The following is a 22,079-nucleotide window of genomic DNA, read 5'->3' on the forward strand; positions in this document are numbered from 1 at the left end:
CGCGGCCGGTATCTAAAAACTCTCCCCCGGAGAAAAAAAAAAAAAGAAACATGCATACAAATCACAAAAAAGCTTAAAAACATATTTATCACACAATAAGGAAAAATAAAGTCTAAAGAGAAATATGTTACTGGAAACAAAAGGGCTTCTTTTTTTTTTAAGTATGTATGTATGTATGTATTTATTTGAATTTGACCAGAGAAGGACAGAGTGAGTGAGTGAGTTAGTGACTGAGTGTGTGTGTGTGTGTGAGAGAGAGAGAGAGAAAGAGAAAGGGAAAGTGAGAAAGCCAGCTGCCAGGCATGGGACTCTAACCTCAATTGACCATTGGCCATGGGGGAGTCCAGTTCCCTTAACCACCACACCACCTGCTGGCCCCAAAAGGGCTTATTTATTACATGAAAGGATTGTGTATAACCAGAAAGGAACATTAGCCTTACAAGGGTCTATGTTGTCAAGTGAAAACTAGTATAAACCAAAACAAACACAAAAGCAAATAATCTGGCACTCACACCTATGTGAGTTAGGGGATACCTAACTCAGTCCCATCAAAACTACTGTTATCAATGTCACCATTCGTCTCTAGGCTACTGCATTCAATGGCTGATTCTAAGGCCTTAGCTTATATATTAACAAAATTTGATTCACAGGATTTCTTTTTCTTCTGGAAATTATTTATTTATTTGGTTTCCTGGAATACTTGTGAACAGAGTTGTCCTCTGACTCTGGGCACTGCCTTGACTCAGTCACCTTGGCTGGTTCCTCATCAGCTCCCTGAGCTCCAAATGTGGAGTATGCTAGGAGTCAATCTATATTTCCCTTTGCACAAGCTAAAAACTCAGAATCCCTCTTGATTTTTCTTTCTCTTGAACTCCACTTTGTATCTGTCAAAAATCCTGTTGACTCTAACCTCAAAGCCTATCTAGAAAGTGATGTTATGGCTGTGTTCACTACAACCACCCTAAGTCAATGTGCCCCATCATCTCTGGAGAGGGGGGATATTCCAAAATAAACTAGTAGATGGTCTAATGCTCCCTTTGCTCTTTGCTGACACATTCTCCAGACAGCAGACAGAAAAGGCCAGCAGCAACAGGGGTCAGTTCAACACTAATAATTGGGCAAAATCAAAGGTCTTACTGTGGCTCCACCTGAGCTTAACCGTTTTAGTTTCTCTGAATTCTCGTTCCATTGAACATCATGATTATTCTGCTGAACTCACATTTTTTGTTGTTTCCCAACACTACATACATGCTCCTGTTACAGGGTGGTGCATTCACTCTTATCCATCCTTGTAATGTGTCTTCCTCAGTTATCTCTAAATTCCTCACCACCTCACTGATCTGTACTTTAATACCACTTTCCAAGGAAGGCCTTTGGTGTACACATGCATCTTAGTCTTCACTCCTTTATTTTCTTCATGACACTTGTGACTAATAGCCAAGTGTTCTACGTATTAGTTTTACTTCATTTCTATCTTCATCTCTGAAATGGAAACTATATAAGGTCAGGAATTCTCATATATTTCTTCTCCACTCTATCTTCAATGTCTAGAATAGGGCCTCGTACATAGTGGGTACATAACAAGGTGAGGTATACTGTAGCATAATGCCTCTGTATACAATATCACAGCTTCTTTCTTTCACTACCCATAATGTTCTATTAAGGTGTAAATGCATAATAAACCCTGACAGCTATCCAGACAGCAGCCATAGAATCAGTCCATGGGATAGATGCTGCAAACTAAGTACAGTAAGGCTGGATGAAATAACAATCTCTAGAGATTGTAGATTGCATCAGAAGTTGGGCATATTGTCCTGTTTTCCAGATCAAATATTGATAACAGTAATAAAATTATCCAAGTAGAAAACAAGGAGTATTGCATACAACCTGTAAGTCAAGACTTAATAAACTTTTAAATCTCTCTTCCTCGTCCATGGCTCTTACTTTCTTATCTCCTTTATCTCCTTCTCTCCCTTTCTCCCTATATGTATGACTACACATGGGGGTGTATGTATGCATGCATATGTGTAAATATGAAGACTAAATATGTATCTACATGCACACATGTACACGTATGCACACACACACAACTAGCTTTCCCCTTTTTCTAGGCCAGGGTATCATCTAAATATATTCCGATCATGGCCTCCATTTTGGTGTATTCCATCTTCAGTATCTGTCCAATATCTATAGTCAGAAATCAGTACTTAGCACTATAGATAAAGTGCTTTTGTGAAAGTGGCCAACTCTCTTTTTTGCCAGGTTCAATGCTTCTTATGCCATTACGTACTGATACACTGCTAGCACATCCTTGAAATCATCTTGTTCATAAAAATATCTGTCTTTTATCCTTATTAAGAAAGATTATCATTCTCTAATCTTTCTTCATTAGGAAACTCATTTACTTTTTCTGCCTGTCTGTTTCCTTATATATCTTTGTCATACATATATGCATGTACATATATTTTTAATCTTCAAAGTATCCATATTTATAAAACATATATTTGAAATTATTTTAATATATAGAATACTAAATTATTCAACATATATTTCATAATTGATCATATGCTTAGAAGTTAATGTTCAGATTCTAAAGTATTCAAGTAAAGATTATAGAAGCTAATAAAGGAGGGACCAGCAGTTGGCATAATGGCTATGTTGCTGGACTCTCATGTAGGCGACTGTGGTTTGAGTCCTAGACCCGGTGGCTTAAACTCATGCCGGGCACATGTGCATGTGTGCCCAAGATCCCAAGAGGAGAATGGAGGAGAAGGGATTGCAGCATAGCCATACCCCCTGTGGGGGTGATTTCTTGCTTTCTGTCTCTCTGTCTTTCTGGTGGGCACATGCATCCTAAAAAAAACGCCCCCACAAAAAAAAAAAAAAAAAAAGAAGAAGGAGAAGAAACTAAAAAAGTAATCAGTAAACCATTCAATCCGGAATGCATTCTTTGTGTGTGTACGTGTGTTTTGCTCTAGGGCACATGCACATACCAGAGAGACAAAGAGAGACAGAGAGATGGAAAGTAAGAAATCACTGCTCCCTGGAGGGTGGCCATGCTGCAATCTCTTCTCTTCCACACTCCTCCAGGGATTTTGGGCGTACACACACACACACATATGCACAAACACACACAGATGCCTGATATGATTTTCAAGCTGCCAGATCTGGGACCCAAACCACAGTCAACCATGCAAGAATCCAACACCTTACCTACCATGACACCTGCTTCCCTTGCATTCTTAATTATAAACTGTGATATGGGCTTGTTACAATTTTTAGATAATTGGAAATGAAGAATTCTAAAATGTATAATCTAAAGTGCAAAAACAAAAGGTAAATGAATTATATAATGTAATTATATACAGAAAAAAGAAAAATAATTCTCAACAAGCTATGCAAAAAAAGGGAAGTTCATTAATTCCTCAATAAGCTGCTTAAAAAAAAAAAAACCTTTATGACTACTCTTGCTCCTTCTTTATCAGAATCTCTCAAAAGCCTTCTGCTTTCATGACATCTTCTCTAATAATATGAAAGTAAGTTCTAGATTCCCTATGGTCCAATCTTGACTTGAGAAGCAATTCATTTTCTGTTCTCTTAACATTCTATAATGAAGTTTTACTCTTTGACAGAAAAGTAATTTATTCACTCAAATGTTTGTTCATAAGGTGTTATATTCATATTGGTAACAGAACCTGTCTTAAAATGTGCCTGTGGAGCTGGAAAAAATGACTGATTCACATGGTCAAATATTTATTGGGTTATATACCACGTACTGTGCTAGGTACTAGAATATCAAAAGCAAAGAAAACAGGAAAATAATTAAATTCTGGTTTCTGATTTCTAGAAATGAGTAATTGAATCAATGTGACAATGGTCTGAAATCAGTTTGGGTAAGGAAAAATGAATCAGATAGGTTTCATGGAGGCAATATAGAGACACTGAGTTTATCAACACCTTTCAGCCCAAATCCATTAGAAACTTATCTGTAAATTCACAAAGTTGGTTTGATTTACTTGTTGCAACAAGAGAGATAGGCCCTAATAGGGAATTGTACAGGTGTGATACTTTTTAAGTTGCCAGAAAAAAATGCCCTCACCAGAGAGACAGACAGACAGAGACATAGAGGGCAATGGAGAAAGTACCCTCCACTGGGATGTTAGTTGTGCCTCAGTCCTGTCTCCTACATTGTTCAATCCTATTGGATTTGGGGCATGCAGACATATGGAACCAGAAACTTTTCTTTTTTGAAAAAAAAAAAAGAATTATTTTAGGGGCCAGTAGGTGATGTGGGGGTTAAGGGCAATGGACTCCCACTTGTCCGACCATGGTTCGAGTCCCAGACCTAGCAGCTTGCTTTCTCACTTCCTCTCTCTCTCTCACTCTGTCTCTCTCTGATCAAATTAAAATAAGTAAATGAATAGAGTCAAATAAAATAATTCTTTAAAAATTGTTTTATTTATGATTATTATATTTAATTTGACCAGAGAGAGCCAGAGAGAGAGAAAGGGAAAGTGACAAAGCAAGTCCAGAACTCAAACTGTGGTCAGCCATGTGGGAATCTAGTGCCCTAACCACCATGCCACCTGCTCGCCCTGAGTCCAGCATTTTTTCAAGCCATCAGGGCTAGAATTCAAACTATGCTCTGTCATGTGGGATCCACCTCACTTAACCACTCATCTATGGGGTCAACTAAAGGCTATGTTTCTAAAAGATATTAGGAAGAACTTACTTTTGGATTTGGGCTTGTGTTAGGTGCATCAAGAAAACAGGGCTTTGTTTTGCTTGGATGTTGTAATAAAGTGGGAGTAATTCTATGTTTGGGTCATAAAATTTTGATCTAGCTGTCAGGAAGAATTTAGAGAACCTAAAGTAATGATTGGTAAAATAAATCATAATCTGTTGTATTAGTGAAGATGAGAGAGCTATTTGGTCTTTTTTGGTGCTTTAGGCAATTTTTTTTCTTTTCTCTATATTTGGACATTAATAAAAAGTGATTTTTTTGGAGAGTTTTTTGCTATAGGGCATGTACACTCGCCAGAAAGACAGAGAGAGACAGTAAACAAGAAATCATGCCCCGGGAGGGGGGGTGGCCACACCACAATCCCTTCTCCTCCATTCTCCTCTCAGGATCTTGGGCACGCATGCACATTTACCCGGCGTGAGTTTAAGCCACCAGGTCCAGGACTCGAACTGCAGTTGACTACATGGGAGTCCAGTAAATACCCATTATGCCAACTGCTGGTCCGTGGTCTTGGTTTTATCTTGAGTCCTCATGAGCATGGGTGACCTTGCCTTACATTGGCATTCTTGTCAATTGTTCATATCAAGCAGGAGAACACCACAGATTAGCTGCAAAAATTGGGGCCTCATCCAGCAACTCCAAGTCCCAACAAAAGTGTCAAACCAGCTCATGGCTCTCAGCAGCTGCTTTCTTCTTTCCCCAGTGATTATATACAGAGACATAATAGGATCACAGTTACGTTTTCATAAGTTCACTTTGGCAGAGATGATGTGAAAACTTCTAAAAGAATACAACATGAGCAGCAGGAAAGATCAGCTAGTGGACTGTCATTTTAAACAGAAGTAAGTCACACTATTAGCTTTAATTAGGGTGGTGGTGATAGGAATAGAGAGACTTGGACAGTTTCAAGAGCTGTTAAGGGAGGAGAATTCATTAAATTTGTGAAAGGGTAGACCTGTGAATGGTACAGAAAAATCACAGTGATCCCACTAGCTTTTAGGTTTCCGGATTATGCAGTTTGAGGGGCGAAAGGAAAGATAAAGAATAAAGGAGATTTAGGGACATAAAGAGGTTTCTTTTAAGTGTTCAGGCAAACGTTCAGTTAAAGTTGTATATCAGCCAATTAGATATATACTTTAAAGGAGAGATATGAGCTAAAGATACATATTTGGGAGTCACTGAAAAATAAATACTATTTGAATAGAAAGAAATGATGATATCCAGAGAAGAAAAACAAGGGAAAGACTATGGAATATATCAACATTAAATGAAAAGTTAGTTTTAAAAAAATAGCCAAAAAAATGTTTAAGAGGTAATCATCAGATAGCTACATCCCATAAGCCAAGGGAAGAAAAATTCCATGATGGATTAAAAGGTTAACAGGGTTTACTTCGATAGAGAGTTTGAGTAAGAAAAATTATTTAAGTATTCATATGTGTGTTTATAGGAGAAAGCTTTTCTCAAAGATGGAAAACTGGATTATTCAAGGGTTATAATAAAGACTCAGCAAATAGAGAAACTGAAGATGTGGATTTGTGGTTGAATAGAAACAGGTTTTCTTAGTACTAAGACAATGAAGATACTGAGAACAAAGAGAGATTAGTCTTAACTAGCTAAAGCCCAGCCTCTTCCACCAAGGCAGATGGAATAAAAGGATTATGGGCACAAATACACTTGAGAAATATTATTTTGACTCAAGTAGAAGGCAAGTCATTTACTGTGAATGATGGGGAATGGTTTAAGTGACCCATAAAACCTTGAAATAATTGTTGAAAGAAATTGAGGAGAAAATTTACTGGAAATGCATGGAAAGCATCTAGAGAAGTACTGATGATGCTGCTAAAATTTGTTACTTAAGAAATTGGGTAATGACTGGCTATGACAATGCCTAAAATATGGTCATGCCAGTGGGTGGCTGAATTGAGATGAGGAAAATTAAAGCTGTTGGTGATAGCCGACAGCCCACATGAGTGCTGAGATTACTAAAAATAAAGGTACAACTTGTGTGGGAAAAACTAAACCTAGCATGAAAGCCTTCCATAAAAAAGGTATCAAATGGGCCAGCCCATGTCTGTGATTAAGACAGACAGATCTCACATGGCCAACTGAGATGTGAGTGCTGGGCCTGGCAGCTTGAAAAACATGTTGGGTGCACATGCACACATGTCTGAAATCCTCCCCCCCCCCAAGGAAAAAAAAAAGAAGAAGAAATGGAAAAGAAAGGATTGTGACATGATCGCACTCCATGTGGAGGTACTTTCTCCTCCTCTGTCTCTGTTTCTCTCTGGTGAGTGCACACACTCTTTGGCAAATTAAAAAAAAAAAAAACACAAAGTAATATAATAAAATGGTGAGTGATAAATGACCACTAGACATGGACCACAGGGATGAGATATATATTACATAGAGAATGGTACCTTTGGAATTGATCCTTTGAAGTGAGGAAACAAGCAATTCTAAAGGAGTGAGGGTACAAAAGAAGGACCAGCCGTCATGATGCTCTTAGGGTACAAGTGGTTTCCATTTATGAATAGAATGAATACAGAGGACACAGGATTTGCTCTGAAAGGAGCATTTCAGAGTGCACAGTGAAAATATGGGAAGGTACAAAGCAGTGGAAGGGAGTTCAGGAGAGCACAGAAACAAAGATATATATAAAAAAAAGGCTAGAGAAATAGAAGTACCTATATTCTGGGTGGTAAACACAGAGAATGGTGGTAGGAGAAAAGTAAGAATGAATTGGTCTGAAGAATTCAATCAGACCTTGGTAAAAACTTGATTATAAACCTAAGCAAGCATAGGTCCCAAAAAGCACCCAAGACCTACTGAACATGAGAGCATGCTCAGAAAGTTTTCAAAGGAACCTTGTACAGGCTCTGGGTTCTCAGATACCTTATTACATAATCTTGTGGCAAGAGGAGGCTCTTTTGTTGTTTTATTGCCAATTTACACCACCATGTGCTGACTTCAAAAATCTGAATAGCCAGAATCTGTTCATTCAACTAAAAATTCTGAATCACGGTGACATTAACAGAATGAGAAAGAGAACAGCTAGGAGTCTGCTAACGTTTCAGACTGTCTTAGAATATTGATTTCCAAGAATATAGATTCTCAAACCTTTATGGGCATATGAATCACCCATGAAAGTTGTTGAAATGCAGAAAGATTTACCAGAGATGCAGAAAGACAGGGAGAGAGAGAGAGAAAGAGAAAGCTTCCCTATTTCTCCATCCTGTCCACTCATGTCCATGCTATTGGCCTGTTTTCAAGCTGCCAGGGCCAGGATCCAGACTGGTAAGCCATATGAGATCTGGATCCCTTTTTAACACTAAGCCACAGGGCCAGCCCAAGATTCTATGTTTCTAACAAGCTCCCAGGTAACACCAATATTAGAGGAGAAAGGTTCCATGGAACCCAAGTAAGTGCATTTTGTTAATTATACAGATAAAACACGTAATTAATAGAGAAGGGAAAATATATGGAAAGGTTCATAAGTTTCACTTTTTAAAATAGAGTAAAACTGAGCTGGTAAGGGCCTAGGATACTCGAATTGGCTAAAAGCACTTGAAAGGAATAAAAGAATGAAGGAATCAAGTGCAAGCAAAACAAGTTGGTAATAGTTAGCCATTTTAAATGGATGCCTACAAATGAATTAATACCACTTAAGTTCACGAGACAGGCTTCCCATGAGTTCAAAATAACTTACATAAACTGACAGGTGAAGAAGTAAGAAAATTAATGTATGCCTAAACTGTATATCTATCATCATTACTATGTATTTCTCTCAAGGATTTTTAATACATACACATTATATTTAGCCTGAAGGAAATGTCTAGGTAAATCATTTCATGTCTTCTTTTAGTAGGCAATTAAGAATGATGTTGTTATTTCAGAAAATGAGAGCTCAAGTTGAGTAAGGTGATGCACGAGGCACCAGAAAACCACTTATACAATACTGTACATTTTTTTTAGCACTTTCAGTCTGTTATGCTGACGCTATTGATTAAATGCAAATTGCTTCTAGGTAACCATATGATAACAGGGAAATTTTGAATTTATATTCCTGAAATGCTGGAACTCGATTTTCCTGCTTGATTAAAGTTGTTTTAAGATACAGAAATAGGATGACAGATGTGTGAATCAGATCAATAATAATAATAAAAAAAAACTTTAATTAGCTAATAAAATGTCCAAGGCAGTTCATACTTTCAGTGGTCAAATAATGTCACATGGACTTTGAAACTTACTTAGAATATATCTTTCCTATGTAATTTTCTATCCATAGAATTCTCCTCAAAAATCATAACAAGGAATAAACCTTCAAACATACTTTGAGAAAACATGTTTTGCTAATTCTCTACTTTCTTACACATTATCCTTCATTTTAATTTTAAAATTAAAACATTTACAATATAATGTTTCCCATTTCTTGAAGCTATTTAGAATAGTCTATTACAATGCTAACAGTGTAGCCTATAAAACTAACAGGAAATTTAAAATAACTTTCCAATTTATAAATGTAATTTATAAATTTGTAATTTACAAATAGCACAATAAAGAGCTATTGACAAAATTATCCCCCCTCCTCCAGCAGCCTAATAAATGGATCAACTTCTCCCAGAAGATCATTTTGTTGTCGTTCCTCAGAAGTCCCAACCTTGGTGCAACATTAGCTCGTATCTGAAATAGTGTGTATTCATAAAAATATAATTGATTTTGTAAATCATGAATCGAGTGCTGAAAAGATACAGCCAAACTCATGTGCATTTCTATGTGATATTCCTATAGCTAAAGTTATTTGACATTCATACTATTTGTTTCTTTAGCCTGCCCACTGTAAAATATTTACTCTGCCTCTTAGAAATTCTCTTACAAACTCTTGCCAATTATATAACAAAAGTGGATGTTTTATAATCATTGAAGTTGAAAAATCAAAGCCCTGGTAATTTCCCTAAAGATGAAGCAGCTTTTATTAAATTAATAAAAATTCTTATGCGAAGGTCAAAACTATAATGTCTCAGAAGGGAATGAAAGGAACAAACCATCTGTTATCATAAGTAAATATTGAGAGAGGTTGGACATCTTTTAGTTAAGGTAATATAATACAGTTGTCCCTTGGCATCTGTGGGGGATTGGTTCCCAGTTCAAGTGCAGTATTGAACATAAATACCTAGACATTTAAGTTGGATATAACTTATAACATGTATTAATAAGTATAGAGAGTAACTTTTTTGATGATAGTGACAAAATAAGACCGGTCGCAAGCATAGTATTGCTAAGGGCCTATTCTATTATTTCATTACATTTTATTCTAATGTTTCCTATTCTCTATCTTATTCTATTCTACTCTATTCTATTCTGCAACCTTGCTAAGGCCCAGCCTTGAGGTAACAGAACAATACATGAGGGAAATCAATATGAGTTCCTGTTTCATACAAAATTGTTAATTTATTGTTAATTAATGCCCAAGTTAAATAAGGCTTCTGAAAAGCAGCCCTGGTCAGTCACAGAAGAATCTGGAAAGATTTTCCAGGCTAAACTTTGATTTTGCTTACTATCTAAAATATGCTTTAAGATATATATATATATATATATATATATATATATATATATATATACACACACACACATACACAATACACACACACACACACATATATATATATATATAAATCATCTTAAACAGCATTATATCACATTGCTTTAATTCTATCAACTGTAATAGAATCAGGATAACAAAGCACATAGATTACAAGCAGAACAAAATATGAAAATATGTTAAAGACTAATGTATAACCTACATTGACTTTTTCTTTAAGGTCTGAAAAATTGCCCTCTTTGCGATAGATTGCAAATTCAGGACTCTGCAATACAGCTTCAGAGCGAGTAATCCAACTGTGAAGTTCAGTTATATCGACATCCAACCTAAGACAGAAAAGAATAAAGGTCATTATTTCTTGATTTTCTCTTTTTTTCCATCTGAAGAAGACAATTTATCCATATTTATCCTTCTTTTCCCAATCTAAGACTCCTACCTGATGTCCCTATTACCATTAATAGCACCACTATTTCCCTATTCGGGTAGCCTTATAATTTGGAGTCAGCTTTGTTCTAGAATCCTATGATCATGGAGGTCATTGTATTCCTCTCAATGTAACAATCACCTTTACAGTATTGCCAAAAAGCTATTACTCAGCTTCTGCTTGAATGTTTGCACTATTTAAAAAACCTCTGTTTCCCAAGACAATTCTCTTTGTTTTTGGAATATATTTATAAGAAATTCAAAATTCCTGGTGGTGGTCTCCAATGGACTCCCCTGATATTCACACCCTTGTATAGTCTCTCACCATACTGACTCTAGGGTTAGCCATGAGATCAACTTTGGCACATGGTATATTAGTAAGAGTAATGCAAGTAAGGACTTGATAAGTGCTTGTATGTTGGAGCTTATCCTCTTAGAACACACATCCTGAGAAGGCAACTGTTATTTATGTAAAAGGTCCCATGACCTTGAAGTTTCCATGCTTTAAGAAAGCTTCAACTACCCAGGTAGAAAGGCCATGTGGAGAAGCATGAAGCACCAGGCATGGGAATAAAGCCTTCTTTGACCCTCTGACCCACCTCAACACAATGGTATACAGCTAAATAAATGCCCCAGCTGATAGCACATGGAGCCAAAGAACTGTTCAAAGCATTCTTCCCACATTTGCAGGACTGTGAGAAATGATAAATAACTTCTATTTTAAGCCAGCAAATTTTGGGGTGGGTTGTTGTGCTACAATAAATATTTGATCATCTACCCAGCTATTTCCAAACTTTCTCTTTTTCTTTTTTTTTTCAGAGATTCTTTGGAGCTACTGAGAGCAAACTGTTCACTCTGATTACATGACTACGGTCTAGAATAACCAAATCAAACTATGGAATCAATCTATTAGTTCATGGATGAATGGACAGAGAAAAGTTGGTATAGACACACAATGGAGCCCTATTCCACCTCAATTTTCTTTTTAAGAGGCTTTTGCCTTAGGGAATGTGTGCTTGCTGGAGAGAGAGTCAAAGACAATGAGAGGAAAAGTGAGAAATCACTCCCCCCTCCCAGAGCGGATAGCGGTGAGAAAATTCTTTCTCCTCCATTCTCCTCCTGGAATCTTAGGCATGCATGCACCTATGCCCGGCATTAAGTTTTAAGCCACCAGGTCTGGGAATCAAACAGTGGTCAGCCATGTGGAGTACAGCAACATAACCCCTATGCCAGCTACTGGTCCTTCAACCTTAATTTTTAAAAAGGAGAGTTCTTCCTTTGCAACAACATGGATGAATTTGGAGGAAAGTAGATTAAGTGAAATAAGGTAAGAACAGAAAGATGAATACTCCATAATCTTATTTATATGTGAAATTTAAAATAGTCAAATTCACAGAAACACAGAGTAGAATGGTGGTTACCATGGGCTGCTAGTGGATGAGGTGGCAGGAGGATTGAGGAAATATAAGTCAAAGAACATAAAATTTCAGTTAGTAGAAGTACATTCAGGAAACCTCTTATTATATACGTGATGGCTACAGATAATGACAATGTACTGCATACCTGACAAATCCTTAAGAAAGTAGTTTTAAGTGTTTCCACCACACACACACACAGATAAAATGATACATGAGGTAATCCTATGTTAAGAATCATGATTTAGTCATCCACAATCTAAACATATCAAAAAAACATGCTGCACACTACAAGTATATTTATTTTTTTGTCAAATAAAATGAACAAATTTTTTTAAGTTTAAAAGAGCATAGATTTTAGAGAAGTCATGGATTGGTTCTAACAGTGGGGGGGATATCTATAAATTACTTGAAATTCCAAGCATGATTCTAAATATGTATGCATTTTCATTGAAAAAAAGGATCCCTAGATTGTATCTACATTAATAATAGAATAAACATCTGTAAAGAGAAGTTAGAGCTCATCGAACCCAATAGTTTATTAAACAAAAGAAATCAAATACAATCAAATGGCTCCAGAAAACTAAATGACTAACTCAATTTCCATAGGAAGTTTATGGAGAAGAACAAAAATATAAAAATCACATTACCCAGAAAGGAACTTACTATAACTTCATTTCCATTGCAGCCCTCAACTACTGGAAATATGTTCTTTAAATCCACTAGAAGATGTATCACAGTCAACCAACTCTACTCCTGGTATTTCAGTAAAGGGACTTCAAAATGTTCATGGAGTTTATTTTGGTGTAAACATTTTGAAATCTGAGCATAGATTTTTTTCATAATACATATTTTCTGTGAACTGCACATGTGGAACTTGATTCCTGTTTGTGTATTACCTTTTATTGACTGCATTGTGTTCTTTACTTTACATACCTATTTTGCTTCCTGGGATTATTTTCCAAATTAAGTACTTGCATTTAATCTTTGTTTCTAGGTATCCACTTGTGGTTCCCCCAAACTAAGGCAATGATCAACAGCTTCAGATGAACCCAAGAACCTTTCACACATTTTTTTTTTAACTTGAGCTCTAACTCTCAGCAAGACCTACCTAAAACTTTTCCAAATGTTTCAAAATTGTGACTCACTCTCTTCCTCCACCTCTATTAGGAGATGACTTCATTTCCTCCCTTACAGACGTAAGTACAATTGTCTGACTAGAATTTCTTCCACTTCCTCTGGCTAAACATTTTGTTTTGCATGCGCAGTTATCCTTCTCATTCCCTTCTCTGATACTTTAGTGAATGATCCCTTTTGTTTTTAGTGCCAATCCCCTTATGTACAGTTTTGACATATTCTTTTTCTTCTCAGGTATCTGAACGTATCAATTTTCTATTTATCTATCTACTATAAATTGAGCCTCTCCCTCTCAAGTGCATTCTTTATAAGGAAATTTAAACATACTTCATTGATTCTTATTTTTTTTATCAAACTTGCTTTACTCTCAAATTCGCCTTTCTCTATTCTCATATCTACTACAAAGGCAACAGTTGTCCAGTGTACTAAAAAGGTTCCCCACCTCATTATCACTCTGTAGTCCTCTTGATGGTATTTCTCAACAAAAGCACTGCTTGATAAAGTCACAATTTTACTAAAGCCAATAGAGTGTTTCACTCCCTTGCTATCTAGTAACCCTTAACCCTGTTCACTGCACTCTCTTTTGTGCATTTCTCCCCCCTTTGGCTCCATGACGCCACTGTATTCTAACTGCCTTCTGTTTTCATAACAAATGTTAATTTTGTCTTTGGAAGCTTACCCTCTTCTACCATCATTAGGTACTGGGGTTCAAGACCCGGTACCTTATCAGTTGTCTTCTACCCCACTGTATTATTTTCTTTCAACAGTCATCTTATCAATGCTAATAGCTTGAATTACAATATGTATCTATGACTCTGATATGCACATATGTAATTCAGGCATTTCTTCTGAACTCCACAGCTACACTAACATCTGCCTACTGGATGTCGCTACTTGCATGCTACAAAAGCTTCTTCAACATCAAAAGTTAAGATTTCATGTTTGATCTTCTCCCTCAAGCTGGTATTATATCCGTGTTTCCTCTTTGCTATGGTCTGAAATAAATATATCTCTGTTGCTTATACACTGCTCAGTTTATGATATTTTGTTACAACAGCCTGAATGGACTAAGATATGTGCTCTTTTTTTGCCATATTGAGTCATGCATGCTACATCTCCTTAACATAGCTGGTTCTTGCAGTCTCCACAACCGGCATCCCCATTTGTGTTGCTATTAAATGTGACCAAGACTATTGCCAATAATGCCTTATTTGGCTTCTGGGCAATTTTTCTAGAAGCCTCCAATCTATTTTATGCACTACTAGCAAAATTATTATTTCTAAAAACATAGGATTATATTTTCCTCACTTTTAAAATCACTCAGGGGCTTTTCTATTTTTGATTGGCTAAAGACCAGAATTTTAATATAGTCCTGTAGGATTTGGCCTCGAGAGACCTCTTAACTTTGTACTCTACTTTGTCAAGTACTTTTTCTAGAAATAAATCTTCCTTCAAATTCCATAGGAAGCCCAGAGTCACACTTGAGTCTCATTTCTCCTCGAACACAGTAAAATTCTTCATTGACTCTTATCCTCTTATCCATTGTAAGATTTCTATTTGGAGAACTTGGCCTGTTAATCTAGTCCACGTTGGCCACTTGGGTCAAATTTGTACCTTTTCCTTTAAATCAGTCTGACCCAAATACTTATTAAATATTCTCTAACTCATAAATGTAAGGTAGTATTATTCACCCCAATCACTGTCAAATTCATCCTTTAGACTAAGTCTCTCTGGTCTTAAACCGTCTTGATTCAATTTGTCTCTAAGAAAGACTGCCCCCTTTTACCTACAGGTTCATAAAACTCCTGACTCGAGGTACCAGCATGGCATCACATCTGAGAGATATCTTCTAAGGCCTATGTTGTAGAAAACTTTGTACTAGGTGCAGAATTTACATTGTTCTTGCTTGTACATGTGTTATAATTATGCTCTACTGCCATCTCCAAGCCAGTGCAAAACAAGACACCAAGGTAATTGATTCAGTTTGGAAGTAAATAATTTTCATTTAAAAGTAAGCTTCGCAATACTTTTAGATATATTAGTTTCTGAAAAAAATGTGAAATTCTATGTTTTATAACACTCAAATGGCTCCTTTTTTTCTGCCACAAAATATATACTAAGTTCTTACTATGTGTCAGACTTGGTATCAACTCCATAAATAAGAGAGATGAGAAAACATGGGTCCACCTTACCAAAGTGTTTTATGTAGTGATGCATCCATTTGGAAAAATAAAATGTTGTAGACACAGAACTGAGGCTGGGCTCACACTGGGACTTTTTTTTTTCTTCTTCTTCAAGATAATCGAAAAAACACCTTTTCAATGAATTAAGAATAAATCAGTTTCTAGACTAGAGGCACTGCCAAGTAAATTGGTTATCTCCACACAATGAAGCCTTTGTGGAGTCAATACCATGGTAACCGTCTACTTGCTGCGATGTCTGTTAAGATTTTAAGGAAAGCCTGGACACCAGTTGGCATGTAGTTCTAATAATTCAGATCAATTCAGGCAACGGGATGTGAAATCCTACAGAGAGGTCTTTCCTCGTTCAGTTTTTTTGTTTGTCTGATTTTTATAAACGTGGAAAGGGATTGCACAAAGTACTTGAACTTCCTTTTTACGTAAGGATCCCATGGAGAGTGATTACATCCCTTTTTTGATTTACAGACTTCTGAAAAGGCATTTCAAATTTTGGTAGGGCATTTCTGAGTATTTCGACTAGGGAAATAATCTCTTCATCGGCACATATGTTAATTTGTTACATTTCCTTTAGTAAATGGAATAAAACAAAATATCAATAACTTGCACTGCTCTCAATTGTTGGGAGTTTTTGTTTGTTTGTTTTGCCCTTTCATCATTATGACATCTTGATTCCCTGGGAAATAAGTGCACCCTAAATCCCATTCTTACATGATTCAGACTCTGAGGTATTCTTGACTTACCTGAGTTTTACATTTTTTATCCTGTTGCTTCCACTTGAGCTCTTTGCTTTTACTGTATCTCTGATTTCCTTTCTAAAACATGTTCCATCCCCAAGTAATGTACAGTCAGTCTATACGGCAACATCTAACATTCAACACCACCCCTTACAGTTCTGGGAGCTGTCAGCTGCTGGCATTGTTTTCCCTCCAATATTCTTCCAATAGACAATCCCATCTCTCTATGCCAGCAGAGAGGATGAAAGAGTGAAGAGGGAGCAGAGGCAGGGTTTCAAAGGCTTCTCACGCACTCTCACTGAGTGCCAATGGCCTACATTCAATGCTCAGGCTCAGTGACATTTCCACTGCACGATGAACACAGCCTCCTTCCTGGATCCTACTCAGACCCTGGTTTCCAAATAACAATTGCACACTTACTTTCTTATCAAACAGCTATTGCTTCATCGCTTTCTATGATTTGTTCTGTAGTTCTCATGTTTTTCACTGCTATCGAATGTTCATCAGATATTTTTGTTAAGCTGCATGGTAAATTAACAGATTCCTGTGATTTAAATCTATACATGTTTACAAGTTGGGTGCTATCTCCTCTTCTCAGTACCTTGCAGGAGGTATTTTCTATCATACTTTGTAATACCTGAGGCTGAGTATTTAATCACCAACTAACTAAAGATATACAGTTATAATTCAGGTTCCTTTTTAAGAACCCTCAAGAAAAACACTGAAGTGTAATTGTGAATATCACATGAAATCTGCAATTCCATATATGTGTTTCCCCGTCTTCATAAAATCATTCATTTCTTTTTCTTTTTCCAGCTCTTTCTTGTTTATTGTTGGGTAGCAAAACAAATTCTTTAATACTCTGTATAAACATCTCACAAACTCCTATTCATAGGTTATGAAAAAAAAAATCAAAGACACTTTGGCATTCAAGTTACTGTAATAGAAGCTAGAACTGCTATACCTTATATTCTGGAAGGTCCTTCAACAAAGCCATGTTCAGGATTGTTTAAAAACTTCTATCACTTAAAAATATCTATCTTTGGGGGGCAGCAGGTGCCTTGGTGGTTAAGGCATTGGATTCCCACATGGTTGATCGTGGTTCCAGTCCCAGACCCAGCAGCCTGGAAATCACACTGGGCACTTGTGTATGTGTGTCCAAAATCTCAGAAGAATGAATAAAGGGTTGGGGTGTGGCCATCCCCCATGAGGTAGGTGATTTCTCATACTCCCTCTCACTGCCTCTGTCTCCTGATGAGTCTTATGGCAAAAACCTTAAAAAATTAAAACAAAGATCTTTCCTTCCAAAGCCTTTGAATGATTGGTTTTGGATTAAAAAGGGTGGGGAGTATTCTAAGGAATTCAACAAGAAAAGGAAATAGGTACCTTTTATGAAAAGGACTTTCAAGCTCCCTGAGCCTACAACTTAACTGAAATAACTTTATGTGTCTTCACTTTACATGTCTTCACATAAAACATTTACCACCTTTCACCCAGCGACCAGATGGATGGGATCTGGTACACTGAGTGTCACTTAAAACGTTCTTATCAGAAATGGTGATAACCACTCATTATGCCCTTCAATCAAATCCACACCCCTTCCAGGCTGCATGTTGCAGAATTAACTGCAGGAGAAACAATTAAGGTCCTGCCCCACAGCCATGAGCAGCCCGGGTGCTCCCCAGAAGCCCCCAAGCAGAGATGAGAAGGCTCCGCTGGGAATGTTGGCCTTGGCAGCAGGGTACCGAGAAGGGATGGTTCCGAGCGGGTGCCATCATTGAGGTTCCAGATTCTTGTGTAGCAGTCTTGACCCACTGCCACCAGGATTCTTTCCTCCTCATGAACATGCAGGGGCAAGTAGGTGTACTCATTCACGTGCCCTTCAAACAATGTCAGACACTTAGAAGTCCTCAAGTCCCACACCTTGATCAGGAGAGCAAACTATTGGGCCAAGACATCCCTGTTGGTTGCATATGACTGCCAGTGTCCTGTCACCACATTGGTCAATATGACCCTCCGAGACAAGTCCATACTGAAGCAGTGATTTGCTTACATGTTCAGCGACCATGCACAGGACCAGACACCAGGGATTTGGAAACTGCAAAGCATGCCAGGTCTGTCTATTGCTGGGAGACTATTGGCAAATAGCAACACTGGGAAGACAGTGGTACATCCTGGAGTCTCCGCAACTCTCATAAGGCACAACAGGATATGGGAATCCAAGTGACTTAGTGAGGCCCAGTACACAGAATTTACCTTCCAGTTGGTGAAGTAGAGGTTTTTGAACATCCACACCTTAGGCAAGTGGGTCTTCAGGTAACGCAGGCTGATGATGCCATACTCAGATCCTCTCACTTTGACAACGTTCACTGTGAAGAGCTGGTCATTGTTGGTATCCACCAGTATGAGGTTAAATCAGTCACTTGCCAAAGCGGGAGGACCTGAGCTCTGAATCTGGACCATCTGTCTCTGCAAGTAGCTTCTGGGCTAAACTGTAGTAACTGGTGGTGTTGAGAAAACCCAACTGGCTCTTTTGCAGCAAAGAAGATGCATTCGATCCTTATTCTGGCTACTTTCTTTTTATGCTTGTCCGCGTGCTTCAGTAACTTCAGTCATTTGCTCTCCATCTCCTTCTGCCTGATGCTCTCCCTTGTCAGAGGGATGCAGTTGTTATGTCCAGGGAGCAGGTGGAAGTAGTGCTTCCCTTCAGGGTCAAAGTAATACCCTGGCACATCTGGTACAGAAGAACTCCCAGCTTGGCTGGACGATGTCGATTAGGCCTCATCATCAGTCTATTCAGAGGCCTGTGGGCTCTATGCTACCCCTGGGTTGCACCTCTCATCAGAATTATGTTGTCTGAACCTGGGGTTCTGCTGATGGCTTCTTCTCCCATGCCTTCTACTCTGCCAGCTTCTTTTATTCTTTTCCATTTCTGGTGAGAGGATCTTTCCTGGCTCTCCCTTGGGCCCAGCTCCACAGGAGTAGGCAAAATCATTCATTTCTACTAATTCTTTTCTCCCCTACTTTAAAAATTCTCATAAAACATTGTTAATGAACTGATATATATTACGTTGGCCTAACAGGTCTCTATACCTTCAGAATCAGCCCACTAATGGATTCTTTATTATTTATATTACTCTCCTCCTGCACTTCACTCCAAACTTAAACATACTTCTATAATGTCACCAAAGACCCTATTTCATAAATACAGTCTAACTTTATCTGACTTAAAATCCCCTTTTATGTAATATGAAAATTATGACTTCTTATTCTCTATTTTTTTCCTCCTATAATTATTGATGAATACTCTGCTCTATATTCTTCAAGTGTATTTAAAGACCTAATCTTTGTTATTAAGTCATTTATGATTAGCAGTGAAGCAACAATTTTACCTCCATTACAAATGTACTCATCACAAGCCCATAAAACTAAAATTTGTAAAGTTCTATAACACAAGGAAATCATGTCCTTGACTTTTCTTTTTTATTTTCAAAGAATTTATTACTAAACCAAGATCATTTTTTAAAAAGACCTACCATTTTTTGAAAGTTTCAAAATATCAAAAGGCATAGTGCATATATTTCAAATCTTCGGAAGGTCAAGTTTTTTTTTTTCAAGATTGGATTATACAAACTGGCTCAACCTTATCCAGTTGAATTTCTCATAAAGAAGATGAAAATTAAATCAATCGCACCCCCTTACGAGTAATATTGCAATATGTACATGTGTATTTAGAGTATGTGTGTACAAATATTTTATGTAAATTAAAAAGCAAAAGCATAAGATAGCATCCCACATAATTAGAGAAACGTTTGCAGTTAAAAAAGTTATCAATTTTGGGGATCAGCAGTTGGCATAATGGCTATGTCACTAGAATACCATGTAGTTGGCCATGGTTTGAGTCCCGGACCCGATGGCTTAAACTTACACCAGGAGTGTGTGTGTGTGTGCTCAGGATCCCAAGAGAAGAATGAAGGAGAAGGGATTATGTTGTGGCCATCCCCACTAGAGGGGTGATTTCTCGCTTTCTTTCTCTCTGTCTATCTCTGTCTTTCTGGCGAGTGCACGCATCCTATAGCAAAACCTCTCAAAAAAAAAAAGTTATCAGTTTTGAATTGTATATTGTTCGATGGAACTTGTACTATATGATAACTGTGTTTATTTTGTAAAAGAAAAAATCCTTTTTTTAAATAGATTTGTTGTCAAAGGGCACATGCACTCGCCAGAGAGAGAGTGAGACAGAGAAGGAAAGTGAGAAATCAACCCCTACCCCCATAGGAGATGGCCATGCCAAAATTCCTTCTCCTAGGTTTTTCTCTTGAAATTTTGGGCACATATACACACATGCCCAGCATGTTTTCCAGGCTGCCAGGTCCAGAGCTCAAACCATGTAGTTAGCCATGTGAGATCTAACACTTTAAACACCATACCACCTGCTGGTTCTCAAAACATCCTCTTACTTAGGCATTGATTGTGACCTGTTAATTTTCTGTGCAGTCACTGACATATGAAGAATTATACTAAGATGGCACGTTTATATGAACTTTAACTCAGTCACTTTAAATGAAACCATCGTTCCCAAATGTATAAACTTTCAAAGTAGAAATCTTCCAAGCTCCCAGACTTCACTCTTTTGATTAGTAAGCTAGGGTTATGAATGATCAGTTTATATATTTAACCATCCTTGCATGTAGGATTTCATAAAATCTTATGAGACTCACCCTGAGAAGCCTCAAAGTAAAGTGCTAAAGCCTGTGAAATATGTTAGCTCTTACAAGATCCCAGGGCTTTAGTTCTAAACCAGGTAATTTCACAAACTTATTTTTTAAATGCCTTTTAATTAGTTAGAAAGCACATGTTGATATTAACAGAAACAAGACTATAATTCTTTTTTGGTATTTATATCTGGAAGAAATGTTTTTGAAAAGACGGTACAATTTTAAAATTTTGTGATTGTTTTTAAAGAATGACTTATTGGGAACCAGCAGTTAGCGTAATGGCTATGTCGCTGGACTCCCACGTAGTCGACCGCGGTTCGCGTCCCAGACCCGGTGGCTTAAAACTCATGCCGGGCGTGTGTGCGTGCGTGCCCAAGATCCCGAGAGGAGAATGGAGGAGAAGGGATTGCGGCGTGACCATCCCCCCTGGGGGGTGATTTCTCGCTTTCTGTCTCTATGTCTCTCTCTGTCTGTCTGGCAAGCGCACGCGCCCTATAGCGAAAAAATCTCTCCAAAAAAAAAAAAAAAGAATAACTTATTTAATTTTATTTATTATCACTCTTCTTATTTAATTTGCTATAGGACACGTTTGCTTTCCAGAGAGAGAAAGAAAGAGAGGGAATGTGAGAAAGCAAACTGTCAAGGTCTTAGAAAGTGAGAAGACATTGAGCAGCCTGGTGACTTGGTGGCTAAAGCAGCCAGATCTCACATGACTAACCATGAGATTCAAGGCCTAGACATTGTGACTTGAGAAACATACCAGGTACATATACTTGCGTGCTCAAAATCCCAAAAGGAGGGAGAAATGGAGAAGAGATTGCTGTATGACCATGTCCCATGGGCATGGCTTTCTTCTCTCCCTCCTCTCTTTAACTCTCTTTGGTGAGCACATGCACTCTCCAACAACAGCAACAAAGTAGTATTTTTATTCTATGTTGGTATGTGAATACTCTCCTAATCCTCCATACCGCCACCAATTCCTACTCATCTTCTTTTTTTTTGGAGAGGTTTTCACTATAGGGCGCGTGCACTCGCCATACAGACAGAGACATAGAGACAGAAAGCGAGAAACCACCCCCCAGGGGGGATGGTCACGCCGCAATCCCTT

General features: G+C 37.6%; 1 protein-coding gene and 1 pseudogene across 1 annotated transcript in view; both read right to left on the bottom strand.

The window, feature by feature from the left end:
* Window positions 1-17,250, bottom strand: part of LOC114009667 (dystrophin-like) — a 142,170-nt gene extending 124,920 nt beyond the window's left edge. The window contains exons 1-3 of the mRNA XM_027775717.1: window positions 17,218-17,250; window positions 16,260-16,369; window positions 10,546-10,669 (exon numbers count right to left, since the gene is read on the bottom strand). Coding sequence (XP_027631518.1) covers window positions 10,546-10,669; window positions 16,260-16,369; window positions 17,218-17,250 — 267 coding nt within the window. The remainder of the gene's footprint in view (window positions 1-10,545; window positions 10,670-16,259; window positions 16,370-17,217) is intronic.
* Window positions 17,251-17,874: 624 nt separating this feature from the next.
* Window positions 17,875-19,146, bottom strand: LOC102494135 (DDB1- and CUL4-associated factor 4-like; annotated as a pseudogene).
* Window positions 19,147-22,079: the final 2,933 nt, after the last annotated feature.

This window comes from Tupaia chinensis, unplaced genomic scaffold, assembly GCF_000334495.1.
Source record: "Tupaia chinensis unplaced genomic scaffold, TupChi_1.0 Scaffold000600_1, whole genome shotgun sequence".
Lineage (NCBI taxonomy): Eukaryota > Metazoa > Chordata > Mammalia > Scandentia > Tupaiidae > Tupaia > Tupaia belangeri.